General features: G+C 34.5%; 1 protein-coding gene across 2 annotated transcripts in view; it reads right to left on the bottom strand.

Annotated features, from left to right (window-relative positions):
- vps16 (vacuolar protein sorting 16 homolog) overlaps positions 1 to 19204 on the bottom strand; it is a 100895-nt gene that overhangs the window by 2631 nt on the left and 79060 nt on the right. For both annotated transcript variants that reach the window (XM_039755871.1, XM_039755872.1), the window contains exons 18-22: positions 13652 to 13749; positions 11422 to 11526; positions 10161 to 10238; positions 7736 to 7905; positions 6756 to 6852 (exon numbers count right to left, since the gene is read on the bottom strand). In XM_039755871.1, coding sequence (XP_039611805.1) covers positions 6756 to 6852; positions 7736 to 7905; positions 10161 to 10238; positions 11422 to 11526; positions 13652 to 13749 — 548 coding nt within the window. The remainder of the gene's footprint in view (positions 1 to 6755; positions 6853 to 7735; positions 7906 to 10160; positions 10239 to 11421; positions 11527 to 13651; positions 13750 to 19204) is intronic.

Here is a 19204-nt window from a genome sequence, read left to right as displayed (position 1 = left end):
TATAAATACAGGGCTATTCAAAATGAAAGAGCAGATTTCAAATAAACTATATAAGAAAGAAACATATTCTGCAGATCACTGGATGGAGGAAAGTTCAAAGTTTGGTCCTATGGTCCTTGAGGTTGCATGCACTCAACATGAGCACCATGTGTCGCGTGACAAACATCAAAATGGTACAAACATCAAAATGGTAGACAATTTCTTGCCACACACGAGTCAACTGGTCCCTAGTTACTGAATTCACAGCTTCCTCAATTTGATGTCATAAATCTTGAAGATTATCGGGCATAGGTGGAACAAACACTCTTTCTTTAATGTTCCTCCCCACAGAAAAAAAAAATGGCAGGGGGAAAGGTCTAGAGACCTGGGAGGCCATAGAAGATGAGCAAGATCTTGTTGGCTACCTCTTCCAATCCATCGTCCTGGAATGGTGTTCACGTAACGCCGTAAATCCAAGTGGAAATGAGGCGGGGTGCCATCTTTCATGAAAATTAAGTCATTCGAATCTTCTTGAAGTTGGGAAAACAACCAGTATTGTAGCATGTCTAGGTATAAAAATCAAGTCACAGTTTGCTCCGCAAAAAAGAAAGGTCTATAAACTTTGCTTACAGAAATGGCACAAACCCCATTTACCTTTGGTGAGTCTCTTTCATGTTCGACGACTATGCAAGGATTTTCATACCCCCAAATTCCAACATTGGGGCGATTAACCTTACCAGAGAGATGGAAAGTTGACAAAAACAAAAAATTAGTCGTTCGAGAAAATTGTCCTCTTCGATATCCTCCAGAATTGTGGTGCAAAATTCAAACCATTTCTCATGGTCGTCAGGATGCAAATCCTGCACAAACTGCAACTTGTTTCATATGCAGACACCGTCTAAGAACATGCCATACCATTGTTTGAGGAATTCCAAGTTCAATGCTTGTCCATGATGTGGATTTCCTAGGGCTCTGTTCGAACACAGATTTTTGAAATCTGCACTTTAATTTTGAATAGCCTTGGTTTACGTAATTTATGGAATCTGATATTTTTCTAAATGGCAATTAAATAAAAAAATTCCATTAAATATTAAAACTTTATTCAGACTGTGCATGTTTTATGTATTTCTCAAATATACATGAAATATCTCAGAATGAAATGCAAAGCAATCAGCAAAATTAAATAATAATTTAAAAACAGTAAAGGTGTTGGTTTGCTTTGCTGGTCTGGTCTAAAGATCATTAAGCCCCAATTCCTGTCATTCTCTTTTCCTTCCTCCTGTCTTCTTTCCATTACCAGTTTCAATACCAAAAAATATCTCTGTCAAATTAAAACTTGCCTCAAATGTAGAATATAGATTCTACATTTCCAAATAACTTAGAAATGTTATTGACTTATAAATGTATTATTATTACCAGTCAGCAATATTTAAATTAACTTAATTTATGTTTATAATCCTACAATTGGATTATTACATTTTTTAATGAGAAACGTACATATATATATATATATATATATATATATATATATATATATATATATATATATATATATATATATATATATATATATATATATATATACACACAAACACTAGTGTTCAAAAAGTGTGGAATTGCTTAGACATTTTCCATATTCATGATAAAAATTGGTCATTTTTTCTGCCAAGGAACTATTAAATTGATTTAAAAATATAGCCAAGAGATTAATTAATGCTGCCAATGGCTGACACAGCTTGAAATGATTTGTAATTTATTATTCACAATACTCAATAGGGCGGCACGATGGCGCAGTGGTAGCACTGCTGCCTCACAGTTAGGAGACCTGGGTTCGTTTCCCCGAGTCTGCGTGGATTTCCTCTGGGTGCTCTGGTTTCCCCCCACAGTCCAAAGACATGCAGGTTAGGTGGATTGGCGATTCTAAATTGGCCTTAGTGTGTGCTTGGTGCGTGTGTGTGTGTCCTGCGGTTTGGCACCCTGCCCAGGATTGGTTCCTGCCTTGTGCCCTGTGTTGGCTGGGATTGGCTCCAGCAGACCCCCGTGACCCTGTGTTTGGATTCAGCGGGTTGGAAAATGGATGGATGGACAATACTCAATAACATTTTGGCTTGAAAAATGGATGTGTTTTGTAAGTTTTAAGGCTTTTCTTTATAATGACACTCCTGTACCCTTCACCTCCATTATAAGACACAAAAGCAGGCTCTTAATTTTTTAAATATATAAAATATGCTTCACTTTAGATTGCTATTTCATGTGGTAAACTTAATACATACACCACAATTGTGAAGTAATAACTTGCGACTTGAAAAATACTAAACTTATCATTTAATTAATCATTTTTACATGCTAATTGGTTGATAGAGAAGCCACTTGGACCCTGTTATAAACTCGATAAAATAAGTAAATTGTATTTCATTGGGTTGCAAGATACTGGCATTCTCAATGAACACATCAGTCTGTCGTTTTATGAAATGACAATTATTCTTTGAGATGGATTGCCAAAAAACTAAAGATTCATAAAATGGGACCCATTACTGTTCTCATGCATGTGCATCTGGGGGCCTCCTTCAGGGCTCTGGAAACGTAAGCAGATCCACCTTGAGACAAAAGGGGCCATTGTCGCTAACAGTATCTTTTTTTTTCCCTGCAACGCCAAAAAGCTGCTCAACAATATCTACCCCTGTCTACAATGCCCCGAGAAGGTTCAGCCCCTTCCGGTGGCATAACATTGAGTCGTTCATGCAAGATGGCGTCTCAAACTGACCTGGCTGATGGCAGATAAACACAGAGCTCCAACATAATTTTATTTGTGTAAGGCTGACTGAAGCCACTTTTTTTTTGGTCTGAAATGGCTATCTTTTTTTATTGGAAGTAAAAGCCTTGGCGCAGTTGGTACCCAAACCTGTTCTCAGTGTATTTTATTAAGAGAAGAAGGCACACTTGATCTAACTGGGATAGAAAAAAAAGCAGAAGGCTCAGCTGCACAAGAGGGAAACGTAGAGAAGAGTCTTCATTTTCAGAAACATAATCATTACCGGTCCTCAGGTGGCACCATCCTTAAACAGCACATGCCAATGCCAGTGTTATTTTAGAGAAGGCAGTCATTATGCAGTTAAATGACCACCTAAATAAACATGCTATTCTTGATACTTTTCAGTCAGGCTTCAGAACAAATCACAGTACAGAAACTGCACTTGTTAAAGTAGTAAATGACTTGCGGGTAAATGCAGACAGAGGCCAGTTATCTGTTCTCATCCTCTTAGATCTGAGTGCTGCATTTGACACCATTGATCATAATATTCTTAGAAATCGCCTTAGTCAATGGGTGGGCCTCTCTGGCAGGGTCTTAAATTGGTTTGAATCCTACCTGGCAGGGAGAAAATTCTTTGTGAGTTGTGGTAATCAAATCTCAAAGACACATGATATCCGATATGGTGTTCCACAAGGCTCTATCCTGGGTCCGCTGTTATTCTCAATCTATATGCTTCCGTTAGGTCAGATTATCTCAGGTTACAATGTGAGCTACCACAGCTATGCTGATGACACACAGCTGTACTTATCTATAGCACCTGATGACTCCGACTCTTTCGATACACTAACACAATGTCTTACTGGTATTTCTGAATGGATGAATAGTAATTTTCTCAAACTAAATAAAGAGAAAACTGAAATTTTGGTAATTGGCAATAATGGATTCAGCGAGGTTATCAGAAATAAACTTAATGCACTAGGATTAGTAGTTAAGACGGAAGTAAAAAATTTAGGGGTAACCGTTGACTGTAATCTGAATTTTAAATCGCATATTCATCAGACCACTAGGACAGCATTTTTCATTTAAGAAACATAGCTAAAGTTAGACCTCTTATATCATTGAAAGATGCTGAGAAATTAATTCACGCTTTTGTTTTCAGTAGACTAGATTACTGTAACGCACTCCTCTCAGGACTACCCAAAAAGACATAAATCATTTGCAACGAGTGCAGAATGCAGCTGCTAGAATCCTAACTGGGAAAAGAAAATCCGAACACATTTCTCCAGTTTTGATGTCACTACACTGGTTGCCTGTGTCATTCAGGATTGACTTTAAAATACTGCTTATGGTTTATAAAGCCTTAAATAATCTCGCTCCATCTTATATATCGGAATGCCTGACACGTTATATTCCAAATCGTAACCTTAGATCTTCAAATGAGTGTCTCCTTATAATTCCAAAAGCTAAACTTAAAAGAAGTGGTGAGGCGGCCTTCTGCTGCTATGCACCTAAAATCTGGAATAGCCTGCCGATAGGAATTCGCCAGGCAAATACAGTAGAGCACTTTAAAACACTGCTGAAAACACATTACTTTAACATGGCCTTTTTATAACTTCACTTTAACATAATCCTGATACTCTGTATGTTCAATTCTTCATAATAACTATTCATGGTGGCTCTAAAATCCGTACTGACCCCTACTCTCTCTTCTGTTTCTTTTTCCGGTTTCTTTGTGGTGGCGGCCTGCGCCACCACCACCTACTCAAAGCATCATGATGCTCCAACAATGATGGACTGAAAGCCAGAAGTCTACGTGACCATCATCATCAGGTCCTTCCATGAAAATATGATGATTTATGTTAGGTAGAATGCCCAGAGGGGACTGGGCGGTCTCTTGGTCTGGAACCCTACAGATTTTATTTTTTCTCCAGCTTTTGGAGTTTTTTTTTGTTTTTTCTGTCCACCCTGGCCATCGGACCTTACTCTTATTCTATGTTAATTAATGTTGACTTATGTTTATCTTTTATTGTGTCTTCTATTACTCTATTCATTTTGTAAAGCACTTTGAGCTACATTTTTTTTTGTATGAATATGTGCTATATAAATAAATGTTGATTGATTGATTGATTGATCTGTGACTTTGCTGTGATATGTGAATATTACATCACAAACCAGTAATTGCAAGCTGTATCCTTTTTGCGATTAGAGTGTCATGTAATCAAGTATAGTATTTAATATTTTCAGAGAACTGCTTTGATTTAATGTGCTCTGTCAGGTGACCACTGAATAATACATGCTCAAGTGTTTTGAGAAACACATAGATGAATGATATATCCGAAATTTGGAGTTTATGATGTTCTTAGAGTTATGATTTCAAGAATCTGAAATAAGCTGTGGTATGAGATTTGTATTTTAAATCCAATACCAACTAGCACAAAAGGCACACAAATGAAGCGGGCAGTAGCCATTTTATCTAAATGACTGAGTTGAAAGTTTGAATGCATTACAAGTGGGTTTTAGAATATTATGTTTTAATTTCAAGTTTTAATAAATTAGCGGGCCATTACAGGGTAGGAGGCTACAATGTTTACCTGCACACTTACTATTAACAAAAGAAAAAAAAATCTTCAGACAAGCAAAACTGATCTGTAGTTAAAAATGTTTGTGAAATAGATTGCATTTTATCCATTACAAGTTAACAGAATATCAGCTGAAACCAGAATCTGTGTCTGCAATCCAACAATACAGAGTAGGCTAAACACCAAAAGAATCACCTACTCACTTTGATAGCACAGGTTAGTCACAAAACCTCTGGTTTATGTGATGTCAACACACAGAGCAGAAGTAAAATATGCCAACACTAAACAGAGAAGCTTGGGGGGTTAAAAAAAAAAAAAATGTGCCTGCACCAAACTTTATCGATATTTTCAGTTTGCTGGGTATTTCTTTTCCCTTTTAAACACTTCCTCATGCACATGTTGCAATGTAAACCAAGAAAAACAAATATACAGTATATATACAGTATATATATATATATATATATATATATATATATATATATATATAGGTGGGGTTCAGAAGTTGTTGGTCATAAAGTATTTTTTGTATTATTTGGATGTTCTTTTAAAGCCTGAATACGCTGGGTTCAAGTCCAAGTGTCTATTAATGGCATTGAAGAGAAGGTCTGTGATACAGTTTACATATTATACAGTATGTGTATATATATATATATATATATATATATATATATATATATATAGAGAGAGAGAGAGAGAGAGAGAGAGAGAGAGAGAGAGAGAGAGAGAGAGAGAGAGAGAGAGAGAGAGAGAGAGAGAGACATATACAGAGGCGGGTGCTGTGCTTCCGCTGTCTCACAGCTGAGCCCCTTGAAGGGCGTTGAGGCGCTCCTCCATTACAGAAAGCGATTGTATTTAAAGAATTGGTATACAGAAGAGTATACAGGGGGCAGTAAGACAACGGCTTGGTCCTTAGTTGTTATTATAGACAGAAAATCAGTTACTTGAGTCTTTTACTATAACTTTCTATTTTAAATACCAATGAATAATAAAATGTATTAAAAAGCCAATGTAAAAAGTAAAAGTAAAAAAGTAAATCGTAATTAAAAGTAAATAAAAATGTAAATTTTAAATCCTCATCAAAAACAATATTTTGAATTACTTTATAATCTAACATACATTCTACAAATGTTGCTTTTTTGCATTTTTGTTTGTAAATTGTTCGGGATATTTTTCTCTTTCTCGATAATTGGACGATTCTCTTTGTTCTTGATTTTTATTATATGCAGCTCTTTTTTGTTCATTTTCTTTTTTTTCCGATGTTCATTATCAAGAGTGGTTAAGGCTGAATAACACGGACATGGCGGAAAACATTTTTAATATCATAGAGAGACAATAAATAAAGCGATGTTTGTGATAAATCTTTTTAAAACTGCAATGAAAAAATCAAACTGGAAAATGCTACTAAAATGTTCAATTCCATTTTGAAAAGGTTGATATGTTCATACCAGGTAACCAATGGGAGACTTTTTACTCTTGGAGAATTTTTCTAACTCCTCCCAATCATTTTTCTCAGCGAGAGCAGAGATCTTCAACCACCAGTACCTAAAAAGTACAGATCAGACATTACAATATAATGAAAATCAAAATTTACTATAATGATTTTTTTAACTTTTTTATAATTCATCTTCTGCAATGCAGCAAGTTCTACTCAAATTACCTCATTTTATTAGCTATGTAGTGATAATAGTGGAAGTAAAGGAACAACAAAACATAAACAGTACATTTGTAAAGAAAAGCAGTCAGATTATTACAGAACCTGTGATTTTTTTTTCAAATTCAGACTCAATATTTTAATCACTGGAGTACACAATCTTCCTACAGCTGTCATTAAAAAAACGCTAAAAATAAAAATTTTCCAGAAAAGTTTTGAACTCAGAACAGCAGAGTATATCACTTAAATAAAATATATAATTCATTTATATATTAACTTCAAATACAAAAAAAATGCTCCTAGCCAGATCAGATTGTGTATTTTCATGTCACAAAACTCTGGTTTACAACAAAAATCCAAACATATCATTCAACTGAGTGTGTATGGAGTACCATCCTGCTTTGTAATGTTGATTTTCAATTAGTCTTTTCTTTTCTGAAACACTGACTAAGCAAATCAATTGTGAAAATTGATATTTTAAGCAAGTAGCACATGCCTGGAATAACTCAAGTGTTCCGTTATATCATCCCCAAAAATAACCTCCCTGTGTAACTTTAAGGTATTATGTAAAGACGTATAATTCCTTACATCTGTTTGGTAACTGCAAAATATACCTACATAAAAGGAGCTAAAAAGCATTTGAAAGTGGTTTAGATTTCTTATGCTTTTAGACTATCTTAGATTTCTTATGCTTTTAGACTATTTTGGAATAATCTATAACAAACAATAAACAGAAGTATGTTGCTCCTATTATGGTAAATGAAACATACTTACCTTTTGTCTGGAATTTTGAAATCTTTATAAAGCTGCTCAGCATGCCTGTGACTGCCTTCTAGCAGAAGACTGTACACAGTGTCGTGGAGAGAACGATCTACATAAGGCTTGTCAGTCTCATCTTGGAGTTTGCGCTGAAACTTTAACAGCTTAATTTGTTCTTCTGTGGCCTGAATAAGGAACATAAGAATATATCTTATAAACATATTTTGATACCTAGTTTAAACATTTGGTTTTAAAAAGGATAACTCATTTCACAGATAAACTACAAAATATTCTCTTTTCTTTTCTAATCCTTAAAAATATAGCATAATGAATTAGCAGAACCACAAATAATGTGCTGAAGGGACACTTACTTCTTGCACAAACTAGGTATATTCTAATAAATTGCACACAGAGGCAGATGCTGGATTGCTTTGCGTAACGTCACAAATTGGTGTTAACAGTATTTGTACAACAAAGGTATGTCTCTGAAAATTTTCTTAGGTACACCCTTTTTTTTTCTTTTCTAGCTTCCTAAAATGTATTAGACAGACTGTCTATGATTAATGGCACAAGAGTTATTTTATATATAAAGAAGGAAAAAAAATCATAGACCTAATTAACTGGATACTGTGAGAATAATAATAACTTAAACAAAATAAATAAAAACAAATTAAACTCCCGGAATGGAGCTCATTTGGTAGACATTGCAGCTTCTAATTTCCAGGCACTTACATTTTACATTTGTACTTACATTACATTTTTTGTGTGACTCTGCAGGAGGAGGCCTTGAGCAACACGTGGTATAAGTCAAGTTAGTGTTCAGAGGAAAGTGGCTGCATTGAAGCCTCAACAGTCTTTAACAGACAGTGACTATGTGAACATGGGTCACAAAATTGACCTTTCTGTGTGATGCTGATATGTAACACAATTTCACTATTTTGGATATGAATATCCAAGCTGAAAACATTCTCTAATACTTAATTTCTTGCGCACTTTGTAGTGCCAGAGTAATGCTCCATCCACACTACTATGTCTTCATTTAAAAAGTGTTACTAAATGAAAATGATCTCTGACCAAACCATCATTTTCACATTCTTTATGGAAGTATCTCTACCTGTACTTAAACGACCAAAAATGCATATGACATAGTCATTCACCTACACTGGACATGTGTGCCTTGGGGGGCAGGGGAAGGCAGAGGAAGTGTCCTTCTTCAAGGGATGGTTACAATACCGGCCTCAGCATTTATCACAAAAATGCAGCAACCAGTAAATTTTTGCCTTTTGTGTATTTATGCAGCAATCAAACTATATAAAGCAATTCAGATGCATATAGGTTAGTAACGAGCGTCATGAAAGGCAACTAACTCCTCTGTGTCTGCTATATTGGAAAATGGTTTTCTTCCTTGAAGGATGACCAGTCAGGGAATAAGATGTTGTAATGAGTATGATCCAATCAGGGCAGGGCCACGTCACAAGCAAGAACCTATCAGTAGGCAATTAGTCTGCATTTTCAAAACTCTACATGTTCACAAGTCCATACTGCAGAACACTAAACCAGTCTTTTCAGAAATGCACGACTGTAGAAAGTGGTAGGCACAAGGACAACATGTTGTATTACGGGGCTACTTAATCTGATATCTGACTACTCAACATGAAATCTTTTGTTATTTAGTTTACAACTAACAACATTCATAAAGTCGTTGATACTAATATTAAGTAGAACTTTGTTACACATAATTTATTCATTCATTCCTCTGCCACCACTTATCCAAAGCTGGGTCGCAGGGGCAACAGTCTTAGCAGTGAGACCCATATGTTCTTTTCTGCAGCCACATTTATCAACTTACTGTATACTGTGGGATTCCAAAGCATTCCCAGGCCATCTGGCCGATATAATCCTCCCAGCAAGCCCTGGGCCTTCCCAGGGAGATGTCAGATGCCCAAACTACATCAATGGACTCCTCTTAATGCAGAGGGTCAGTGTCTCTCCTGGATGACTATGCTTCTCATTCTGTCTTTAAGGAAGAGCCAAACCATCCTGTGGAAAAAGCTATTTTTGACTGCTTCTCCCCACAATCTCATTTTTTTAGTTATTACCCAAAGCTCATGACATAGTTGAAGGTAGGGACATAGATTGAATTCTAAATCAACAGCTTAGCCTTCTGACTCAGCTCCTTCTCCACCACTACAGATTGGTATAGTGAATGCATAATTGCTCTCTATCACAACCCATCCTCTTAGGTGTGAGACTTTGTCTTCACCAATACATTTTTATGATTCCTAATTATAATTTTGGAATTTTAGTCTTAGTTTGATATTAAAGCTTATGTTGATCAAAGTCAAAACATGAACAGGAATCTTGCAACAGCCATGGAAATATTTCAAATCACTACTCTAGACTAACAAAAATAAAAAATGACAACAATTTTAATTCTCACCTTGGCTGCAAACTCATTCCTTGCTTTACTGTACTCATCCACAGCTTTCTGCAATTCCGCTACACGAACTTCAACCTTCTGGCAATAACAAAAAACAAGACTTTAAAACCATAATGGAGTTAGGCTTAAATATGAACTTTTATGCAACTGTATTTATACACTATAACAGGTATTTTTTAACATAATTAGATCAAGTGACATGCTATGGTCAACAAGCTAGAGGTATTAAGATCAACACCTTGTCACTGACATCTCATCATGACCTAAATAAAACATAAAAATGCAAATGTAAGTCTTTGGCTTCAACAAAAAAAAAATTAAAGAAATTGTGCACTGTGGAATTCTGTTGTAAATAGCAGTATGAGTGTTTGTGACAAAAATATGGAAGTTAATGTACAGTATTTGGTCTTGATGAAAGTGAAATTATGTACAATAAATCTTCTATTCCGGTGTTTAAAAGCAGGGACTTGCCTTTCTGAGGCATTTATTCTATTTAATACAGATGTTAAAAACTAAAACTGTAAAATATTTAAGTCTTAAGAAGACAGGCATAGAAAAACACTTCAAACAAAGTTATTAAAATTATCCTCAACATTTTCTGCCATTGGGTAGTTGTTTTTGGAACTACAAAGACCACAAAAAAGAACACTTAAAAAATAACAACACAGTAGGAGAAAGCTATACAGCAAAAAAACAAAACACACCAAAGAGCGAATGAATTGGCTGGTCGATAGATGGCTGCCCCCCTGGGTTGGAGCGGTGCCGCATTGGAGTTAATTAGAGTTTCGTGGAGCCCTGTTGGGTCCCGCAGGCGCCGCCAGGGGGTGCTGCAGCTGGGACTCCTGAGCCCGTATGGGCAGTATACTTGCTACACCCCGAAGTGCAGCCGGAACTCAAAAGTCAACCACCTGGAGCACTTCCGGGTGGACTATAAAAGGGGCACTAGGGGGGTTGCCATCTAGCGTTCAGGGAGAGATATTGAATAGTCCATGGCCGCTCCCCCTGAACACATATAAGGGGCGCCGACCGTCGGCCACAGTATATATATACAAAATTATGTTTCAGCAATATGTTGTGTTTTTATGTTGTTTTTCTTTTTGTCTGTGCTGTATTTGTAATTACTTTATCATCACACTGGGCATGACAATGAAAGTGATTTAATTTGGAAAAAAGGAACTGAACAAACAATCATATTTGTGTGTTTAAACAAATCCTCTAAAAGCTGCAATAGGAAATAATCAGTATCATATAGCTTACTCACTGCTTCCTGGTAGCTCTCTTGCACATAAAAGTTGGCCAGCTCTTGATGGTCATCTTCCTGATTATAGAGGTCTTTAAGCGTGTCCTGCTCTTGGTGTTTGCAAAACTGATACAAAATTGAAAATAAATATCAGATCACCATTTTCCCTGGTCATTAATCTGTCTAATTCTTTATAACATTTGCAAAGGTGTGCTATCACTTTTGGATTATCAAAGTATAAAAACAGTAAAATTAGTTTTAATTTTAATGCATAACACAGCAGGAAAATTAAATTATGCTAAAAATGATGTTTACTAGGTGTAAATAGAAAGGCCCCATTATTCTTTAAAATATTTTTAATACAATATAGTCAATACTTTGCAGTGATATCTTGGCTGATAAGGTAAAATAAATATAACTAATTTAGTTAAAGAAAGGTACATTGCATATACAGAAGCACACATATGTCATTTTATGAAGTGTATAAATAAACCAGCTCGCCCACAATTTCAGTAGAATTGTTTAAATTAAACCATAACTGGCTGGTGGAATTTGGAAGTAGAAATGAAATATCAATTCAAGATCAGCAAGTACAAAGGCTAATCACTAACATATTGGCCAAGATAATCTAGAAACAGGTACACATAAGAGCAATAAGTATTGTACTCCAGCAAGGTGTTCACCATGGACAATATATGACTAGCATATACATCAAATAACAATTCACCACTCAGATCTGGATATGCCAAGTGGACTGTAATGCTCATTGCACTTAGAGAATTTTTCTTCTGTTTTACTGTGTACTCTCTTCATTTTGTCAAAATATTTTATGTCATTCAATTGTTAATTATAAGACAAACTGAGTTTCCCTTTCAGGGATAATGAATGTCATGTTGACATTGATGAGATTAGGATCCTCAAAAAGTACTAATGGTCACTATTTGACCTTAGGGCTGCAACCACTTCAAATGGAAGTAAAAGTCAAACTGTGTCAAGCAAACAAGCAGTATTTCCCAAACACACTAAATAATATGGCTGTTCACTCCATCTCCCTCATAACCAATACATTTGATTAACCCACTTCTGGTTATTAAGCATCACTCCTACCTAAACTACAAAGGAAAACATTATTCTAAGGATGAGTTTCCTGCCATGATGAATGAAGCCGTGTAGTGTAGGCTCTCAAAAGAGGTTATGAAATAAAGGAATCGTCAGAGATCCCCACTTTGTTAAAAGATGATAGCATGGGCTATGTACCATTTGTTAACTGTTTTCCCAGTACTTAACCTCTAAGAACCCTGGGCAAGGAAGGAACTGGCATGCCAGGCCATCACAAGGGCAATGTGGGATATGCGGAAATAAAATAGATCTCCTGGCAGAAACCCATGCAAATTCATAGGAAAACTCTAAAACAAAGAGGTGCTTAAACCTTGCTTATTATCACAAATTGCAGAAATTATTATTTAATCACTGTAAAGAAATCTGTGGCGTACGACTAGATCTGTTCTTCTACCTCCATAAACGTATATAGCTTCTGTTTCTTTCTTTTCCCATGAAACTAATCTGAGATAATTTAATGAAAATAACATAGTTCTTTGTAATTAACAAAATTCATGTTGGTTAGTAAGCTGTGATTTTATTTCCTCAAACACTTTACACTTTGGTGGATATACTTTGTCATAGATTTTGTGAGTATTTTAAAACATCACTTCAGCTAAGTATGATGTGTCAAGTCCTAACCACAGAGTCAATATATTACACTAGTATAATGACTAGAACATCATTAAGTGCAGGCTCCATACAACCAAAGGCATATACAGTATAATACTTTTAACAATCTCCTCTCTTTTTTATTCTATTTATTTGTATTAATTTATTTATTTACTATTGTTAAAGTTTTGCTCTGCTGGCCTGGCTCTCTTTCTCATGGGTGGGGGTTGATTAGTTTCAAACCTAGATTTGTTAAACTTGACTTGCTTGTATAGATTGTTGTTTGATTCTAATAAAATTAATAAAATGTAAAAAAAAAGTTCAATCTTTATTTACTGTTGGTAAAGTGAAATAAAAATATTCAGAAGAGAATGCACTGTAAGCAAATATATTCTAAATGCAAAAAGGGTAATTTTAACACAAAAAAACTATAGTGGTTAAGTCTACATTTAATTTATGAATAAAATACAATTTCAGTTGCTTTAATGACCCACTTAGAAGAAATGCACTTAATTACTGTTAGTTTTAATTATAATCATACCTGTCTATACAAGCTAAGTGCAACTGGATGTTTGCGTAGAGTAAGAAAGAAATCTCTGCGGTTCATTTCATTCTTCAGATACATCACAACTGTGTAAACTGAATAACAGAACAAATTGTGAAAATCCACGGTTAGTATGCTCATGAAAACATTTGATCTAGGCAATATACCATTTTTCACTGAATTATACAATTATTTTAATATATACATGTTTAATAATAGCTTATTTTAGTGATTGGAATCCCCCTGCTGGTCAGTAAATGATCTTACAAGAAGGCAACCTCTGAACTTATCAGAATGCACCCAATAATTATCTAGATGGTTGCATAAACTTCACTGCCAACATTACAAAAATACTTCATAAAGAAATTTAAAACTAATCTTGCAATCTATACATATGCAGAAAACAATGTAATGCAAAAGAATTGTGTAATATCTTTCTTTAATTGACATTTTGAATACCAGTGAAAGCACAACTAGAAAATCAGAATTTCACATTAATCAAAAATAATTTGTAGTTAAATCTTCCAAAAAATACTATGGTTAAGGGATCTATAACTATTACAATTGGTACAAAAACAGCACTTGCTTCACTCTGCTGCAATTTTGCCAGTGCAGGCTATTTTTAATTTATAGCCAAGCTCATTTCCAGAAAAATAAAAAATTAGCTTTTATAGCCTTCTTCCTCTTATGGCAGCCTTGGGACTCATTCTGCTATTTTTGGTATCACCAATTTGTACTGTGAAAATGAAGGAATTTTTTTGCTGGAGTTTTGTGAAATGTTTAATATGCCAATGATAAAGACAGTGACCACTAATAGGCTGCTAAATCTGAAACAGAAGCTCTTTAGGGAATACATAATAAATTTAAAATACCTCTTGGTGGTACAGTATAATAATGATACCTTGATAACAGCTTTTAGAAATGGTCTGCCAGATAAGAGAAAAAAACTAGTCGTGATGTGGGAGATTTGTAGGAGGAAGCAGTTAGCATTAAAACTTGGAACAAATCTGTCTGAAAGCAAATGAGAAAACTGCATGGTAAAGAAAATATAATCTAACAGCCATTATAAAAATAACAATATGACGATTCTAGTGGAACAGGGAAAAGAGCTATTGTTTTTCAATACAAAGCCTTCAGGGGACCCAAATTCTTTATAAAGCCATATTAGTTAATATTTTTTTAGTATAAAAATATAATTTCCCATCATTGTCAACAAAACACAGCAGAAATCCAGACCATTGAAGGGGCCATATATAAAAGAAACAACATATAGTTCATCTGAAAGTGAGAATATGATTAATTCATCTTGCTTTTGGATTATGATTTCCTCCTCCATGCAGGTCATACTGAAATACACTTGGTTAAACTGGAATACTTGAGAATAACAATCCAGATGAAAACAACTGTCTTGACTGTACTGGAGAAATGCAAATAAGAAATACTTGTATTTCATTCTTCATCATCTGCTTAGTATTCAAATTTAAAAAATGTTTTTTCTAAGGAAAGTTTTTTATTGTTGATATATCACTGAACCCTTTGATTCTGTTGTTGATCTGTTAAGCAGGGCTCTTTTACCTAAAGAATGGCATTTTTCTCTCTTTAAACCTGAAAATAAAGCCATGTAAAATTACATCCAGAGAATTTAGCCAATAGGTTTATTAGAACATTCTAAAGGGTTTCTTTAAATTATTAGGAATGATGGTTCCCGCCCTCTAATTTCATCCCTTTTAGACCAGATCTATAATGCCATGTTTTATGAAACTGGACCTCAGCAGTGTTTATGACCTAATAAGAATCAATAAGGGTGAATGGGAAGATGGCTCCTGCTCATTTCACCGGATGATGCCGTTAATGACACCTTTCCCTAACATTTTGGTTTATATAAATAATTTACTAATATAATTTCTGAATACACTACTAATGTATTAAATTTTCAAACACAATTAAGAAATAATGAAATTTACATTTCAATATTACCACATTTTATTTTTGGTGTTTTTTAAATCTCTAATTAAGGGTTAAACATGGACAATGCCAATGTTCAAACCATAATTAACTGGCCAATATACAAGTAAGTTTTACAGATGACGATTGCTAGTATTAATCTCCATTTTCATCCAAATAGCAAACACAAATGATAAAACCGTATCAATTATACCTGCTTAAAAATGGTGACAAGAGCACTAGAGTACAGTACACCGGTAGAAATATGTCAATCAATAGAAATTTCCTGAATCATTTTTACTGTGATTTAGCACAACAGGAAACCACCTTTGTTACTTCCTGCAAAAGTTCTGATACAATGCTACATATGCCAGTTTAACTGTGGAGATGGAAAAAGAAAACAAAGACAACGACCAATGCTAATAGTTACATCCATAAGACAAACAAAACAAAGAGGTGGCTAGATAAAAAACAAGCATTCTTTATCCACTCAGGCTTCAACTTGATATAGCTAAATTGGAATGTTCACATACAATTAATTAGCATATAGCTTACATGTCCTAAAACTGATGTTTTGTTGTTTCAATGATTGAATTTATATAAACACAGCAGAAAATGCATGCTATAATAATAATAACACACAGCACAATCAGATGGCAGTAAGACTTTGGCTACTTTTGTTGTTAAAATTTATATGTTGTGTTATTTTATTTTGTATACGGCACAACATGACACAATATTATGTTTTTATTCTTGTCCAAACTAAAAACTATTGATTTTTAAAACAGCCAGTTTAAAATCATGTGTGGTTATGTGCATCAGCAGACACACATTCTGCAGGAAGCTCATGTATGCATTTTAAAAACATTAAACAACTGGCTACTCACAATAATTCAGAGATATGAAAAACTAGGAAAATAAAGTAATATAAACAAATGAAAATGATGACGTTGTCCGGACAGAGTGCTGCCAACAGAAAATAATTTTTGTTGTGATTTATGCATGAATGCAGCATAAAGATTAACTCCACAGTCTAAGGTAATCATTGCCATAAGTAAGATGGCATACCTATTTTTCCTTTTTTGCCTTAAGAGTACCGGCAGTAAATGTATGCATACCAGCACTTTTCACAACACATAACCCCACTCCCCAGACTCCAATCCTCCCCCAACCTGAAAACTCCTTTTATACAAGATCATGTCTTTGGACTTTGAAAGGAGACGATTCCACCACCACTGCAATTATTGAAGAAGCCGATAAAAACAGAGTACCAGAGACTGGTTGTTCTACTTTAAACACATAAGATAATGAAAAAAAGTCACCCCGGATTAACCATTAAGCAAATATGCACATACTTAGGGCATCACAGAGCTTTTAAAAAATTAGGAGAAAACTTTTAGTATAAATAAAGTTATTAGTAGGTAATTATAAGCATTATATTTACATTTTTTGATCCATGTATGCGGAAATGCTGTGTATGTTAAAGATTAGAAAGCAATGGTATGGAAGATGTTTTGTTTCATACAAATAATAATGTTTTTCCTTATAATACCTTATTACAAAACAGTCCACCAATACTGATTTCTGTAGAAACAGGATTTTGAAAAGCAAGTAGTGTGACAAGTGTGAAAGCTTTCTTTATTAGGCTGTAAGTATTGTAGGGCTTGGTTTAATAACCCCTGCTGAGCAAAGGATTCAGTCAATGGAGATGGACATTTTTTTTGGTTTGTCCTTGTAAATTTTTTTTCATCTTCATACAGATACTTTGAAAGGCAATATTAAAGTTTGATTAGGCTTACTTGCTTTTGTTCAATGGGGAAATTGGGAAAAAATAGTTCTTTGAATATTATTTTTTTATTGTCAAGCTTGTTTCCTTTTTTAGTGTATAGTCTATATAGTATACACATATTTTCAAAGATTCTATGTCTTTTAAATGGCAATATGTTTATTTATATCTTGTTCATTTCTTCTGGCTTTAATTTTTGGCAAAATAAAGATATTTTGGATATAAATTAATTACATCAGCTGACTCAATTCCTTCTTTTAAAAAACAACTTAAAACTCATTTGATCAGGAAGGAATTTAACTAACCTTCACATTCTGACACTTTCAGTTTACCTCTCTAATTTTTCTGTTTATTCTGATTTATTCCCTGCTATACAAAATCAAAACTTTGTGTTTTCTGTATTTATCTTTATTTAGTGTTTTATACTGATATTATTTTGTGGCCAATGTAGTGAATTTGAAAGTTTTTCTACTTTTTCTCCAGTTGTTCATTTTGAAATTCTGTGAAGTGCTTTGAGCATGGAAATGGTGCCATATAAATAAAATGTATCATTATTATCATTAATATTAAACTTTTAGATGTTAAGCAAAAATATTTAAAATCCCTAGTTAAACAATCTATATCTGCTGCTGATGAAAGTCTGCAAAATCAGAATGACAAGGGCTCTGTGACAAACTGGCTACGCATAAAGATAAAGGAACAACATCAAAATCAAAGATCTGCCTGAAAACCAAGAAAAGTCCAAACCAAGTAAAATTCATAGCTGAACTATTTTCTAAAATCACTGGGGAGGACTTCAAATCGGACACCGAGATCTCAGTAGCCTACCGTATATTGTGGATAGAATGCCTCAAAACCAAGAAGCCTGATTCTCTGTTTCAACAAACTACAGGCTAAAGAAAACTTGATGTCTCTTCTCAGACTGAAAATAACTGCATTTAAATTTGCCTAGATTTCTCCCATTCAACAGCTGGTAAACACGCCACATTCTACAGAATTAAGCATTGCCTATACAAAGTCGAAATCAGATAAAGCTCTTGTTTCCTGCCAAATTGAAAGTGGTTATTGAAAGTCAGTTTTACATTTTTAGCTCACTGCATAAAGCAGAAAATGAGCTAAGAAGACTGATCCCGATACCCTTTTGAAACATGGTCATGAGTCATATTCTGTCCTGGGCAAGGCAAAGAAGATTCTGCTTGCAACTTGGTCAATTTGTAATGAAACATTTGCCATTAACTATACATTTCATTTCCTTTTTGGACACTTTTTTTTGTTAAACTTCAAATATTATATTGAAATTTTATCCATTGAATATATGTACATTTTGGCAACCACAAAGTAACCAGCTACTTACAGTGTGTGTGTGCGTTTTCCTTTTATTCACATCATACTCTTGGTTTATTGTATTGGGAAAGTACTATCATACGTTATCTTGGTCTCCATGGGAACTGTTAAAATCATTCTCTAGGTTTATTGTATTGGGAATATTTAAGATCATATCCTAGGTTTATTGGGAGGAGGGGCAGAAAGAGTGCAATGCTATTTCTTATTTATTATTTCTACCCCAAAAATTGACACTACCTAACTTTCAATTTGATTACTGGGTGGCAAATATATAGGCCAGAAAGACCGGGACATCGACACAAATCAATACAAATACACAATCCTGGCCCTGCAATGGAATTAAAATTTACCTTCCTTCTTTATATTCCCTGCTTGGTATCCAAGTAAATACAAATTATCATCAATACACTAATAATCCAATTGCCCTTTATTCACTCATAAAATGGAACTAATGTACGACAGAGAAGATAGAGAAA

The sequence above is a fragment of the Polypterus senegalus genome, chromosome 6 (genome assembly GCF_016835505.1).
Source record: "Polypterus senegalus isolate Bchr_013 chromosome 6, ASM1683550v1, whole genome shotgun sequence".
NCBI lineage: Eukaryota > Metazoa > Chordata > Cladistia > Polypteriformes > Polypteridae > Polypterus > Polypterus senegalus.
The sequence above is the reverse complement of the archived record's forward strand: the minus strand, read 5'-3'. Positions and strand labels throughout refer to the sequence as shown.